Source organism: Octopus bimaculoides, chromosome 24 (assembly GCF_001194135.2).
Source record: "Octopus bimaculoides isolate UCB-OBI-ISO-001 chromosome 24, ASM119413v2, whole genome shotgun sequence".
Taxonomy (NCBI): Eukaryota; Metazoa; Mollusca; class Cephalopoda; order Octopoda; family Octopodidae; genus Octopus; species Octopus bimaculoides.
In genome coordinates, this window is record NC_069004.1 from 19,116,126 (window position 1) to 19,119,251 (window position 3,126).

Here is a 3,126-nt window from a genome sequence, read left to right on the forward strand (position 1 = left end):
ATATATATATATATATACATATATGTAACTAGTAATTTGACTCCTGATAAGTTCACTCCCGGAAATTTCCGGAAATTTCACTCCTGATATTAAAAAAATAAATAAAACGTCAAATAAAGATAAAACAGAAAATACAGTAAAAAAATTAAAATATTAGCAAAAGCTTCAATAACGATGAAGGTTATGAGCTATTACTCGTAAAATATCCCATCCATCTTATTTTCGGGACTATATCGCTCAGTAATTATCTGCAGCCGTTTGTTTATATCTTTATACAGTAATCCCTCTCCGTATAGCGGCTCACTTATCGCGGTTTATTATGTAAGCTTACATCGATTCTTCCGTGGTGTTGTTTTGTATTTATAATGAAATAAACATATACAAATTATAAAAATAATTTAAAAAATATATATACTGTTTCTACTTCGCGGATTTTCACCTATCATGGGGCGTTTTGGAACGTAAAACCCGCGATAGTCGAGGGATTACTGTACTTTTTTTTTTAGTTTCTCAGATCTCACCTCGATCAAATTCAAACTTTCTCAGTTGTGCCGAGTGTTCTTCCCTTTTCAATGCAGTAATTAATTTCGATACGTTCGGAGATCTGCGAGACCAAAGAAAAGAAGAAAGATATAAACAAACGGCTGAAGAAAATAAGATGGATTTTTTTACGAAAATAAGATGGATTTTTTTACGAAAATAAAATGGATTTTTTTACGAGTAATAAATAACTCATAACTTTATTGAAGCTTTTAGTAATATTTTAATATTTTACTATACTTTTTATTTTATCTTTATTTAATGTTTTATTTTGTTCTAATATCTGGAGTGAAATTACCAGGAGTAAAATTGACTGGCAGTCAAATTACCGGGAGTGAAATTACCAGAGTCAAATTAGAACTTTATCTATATTGTGGAAAACGGAAAACTGGATGAGGTTAAATGTGGTCAACTTCTGATGGAAAAAAAATTACATATACCTGTTTGGATTTGAGAAGGACGTAATTCTATCGGATAAGATCAAAGCAGAGTGTTTAAAGCGGAGTCTACTGGGTGAGAAGGGAAGGCAAAATAGAGTGAGAGACCTGGGCAGCGAGCTGGCAGAATCGTTAGCATGCTGGGGCAAAATGCTTAGCGGCATGTCATCTGTCTGAGTCCAAATTCTGAGTTCAGTTCTGAGTTCAAATTCCACCGGGGTCCCCTTTGCCTTTAATCCTTTCGGGGTCGATAACAATAAGTACTAGGTGATTACTGGGGTCAGTGTAATCGACGTAAAATGCTGCTTTGAAATCGCTGGTCTTGTGACTTACAACATGAGAGTTGGGGTCCTGCTTACAGACACCTATGACATAATATAAGATGCCAAGATGTTCAGTATCCTATCAACTCAGTCTTAAACATGAAATTGTACAAAGAATAAATTTTATTAATGTTTATAAAACTTTCAATCCTTTCTCTGATTGAAATTTAGGCTAAAACGGGTCTTAGCGTTTTCTTAAAGACCAAAACAACTCTCAAATACGTTTAAGATAGACAAAATGAAACACAAATGAAACAATACGTTGAACTAAATTTTACTCTTCTCAGTTTACTCTTCTATTCCCTTTCAGAGGTGGGCTTATCTACAGAGCATGTAAAGTAGATTTAAATGAGATGCTTACGGTTGTAGAGGTAGCGATTAATGCCCGGAATGAGAGCTTCAAATATCTACTTGAGAAACTTTATTTACATATTGAAAAGAAAAATGGTTTATATCAGCAACAGGAGTCAGTTATTGAAGAGCATTTCAGAGAGGTCAGTGAGTTTGATTTCCAGGTTTTCATCTATAAAGATTTAATTGTTAATAAGAGAGGAAGTTCTTTTATTGTTGTTTTGACAGCTCAGTAAAGTAGCAAAGTCTGGTGTCCAGAGAAAATCATACTCCTTACCAAGCAGACTTGGTAGGGTTGCCCGTTTCTTTGCCGATCAGGTTGTATTCATTTTTAACATCTCTATTATGTGTTACATACAATGGCTAGCTGTAAGTGAGGGCGCGTGGCTCAGCAGTTAGGATATTCGGCTCGCGACCTTAAAGGCGTGAGTTTGATTCCCGGCGGCGCGGTTGTTCCAGTCCAATCAGCTGGTAAAAATTATTAGTACTTGTGCTTCAAAGGGCCAATTCTGTCACATTCTGTGTCATGCTGAACCTCCCTGAGAACTACGTTAAGGGTGCACGTGTCTGTAGAGTACTCAGCCACTAGCACACTACTTTCATGAGCAGATTGTTCCGTTGATCGGATCAACTGGAACACGCAATGTTATAACTAACGGAGTACCAGTTATGGATAGCCTTAGCCGAGAAAGGTAAATTAACTCGATAAAACATTTCCATGACGAAATGAAGGTGTGAGTCAGGATTGGAGTGGGTGGGGGGAGTAAGCCCTCTGAACACCTACTGAAAGAGGCGCTCATCGTAATAAAGAGTGTAGGTCCCTAACAGAGCTGAAAAGCCACGTCTGTCTGTTCTGTTCTTGCTAAAGAGAACAATCAAGTGATGGCATTGCTTGAAATTGGGTGGCAGCCATCAAGTATGTATAAATACATGTATTCGTATACACGGGGAACAATGTTATTTTTTTGTTTTATGCTTTACATTTCTGGAATTTTCATAATGCTATTTTCTTTATTTAAGCTAGTTTGAAACAATAAAGTCCCTAAATTCATATTCGACTTATCCAGACCTTCACCTCGAAGTTGATTTGGCGCCGGTGTCGTTTCATATACATTAGTTGAATTCACATAGACTTTTCCGACAGACATTTTTTATTTGGCTTCTTTGTCAGCAGTCACTATTGCCCACCTTCCTTTTTTCCCTTTTTTTCGAGGTCTCCACCTCCTCGACTGCCTCCATCTCTCCCTCCCTCCAAAGGAGGAGGGGATGCTACTTTTATTAACTGCTCCAGAACCCTACTTTGGTCCTGGGGACAGTTCTTCTTAATATGGCCCGGTTCCAGGCACAGATGACACTTGTGGGGGCGTCCCTCAAGTATCACTGGGTACCTGCAACCGGTCATTTTCAAAAAATCTAGAAATACCAGATCTTTAGCGGCTGATTGGGTCCATAGGGTCAAAACAGCTTTTGACCCC

At 37.6% G+C, this 3,126-nt stretch overlaps 1 protein-coding gene across 1 annotated transcript in view; it reads left to right on the forward strand.

Annotated features, from left to right (window-relative positions):
• LOC106879378 (uncharacterized) overlaps positions 1-3,126 on the forward strand; it is a 19,853-nt gene that overhangs the window by 4,786 nt on the left and 11,941 nt on the right. Inside the window, exon 3 of the mRNA XM_014928905.2 lies at positions 1,611-1,794. Within this exon, the coding sequence (XP_014784391.1) occupies positions 1,611-1,794 (184 nt within the window). The remainder of the gene's footprint in view (positions 1-1,610; positions 1,795-3,126) is intronic.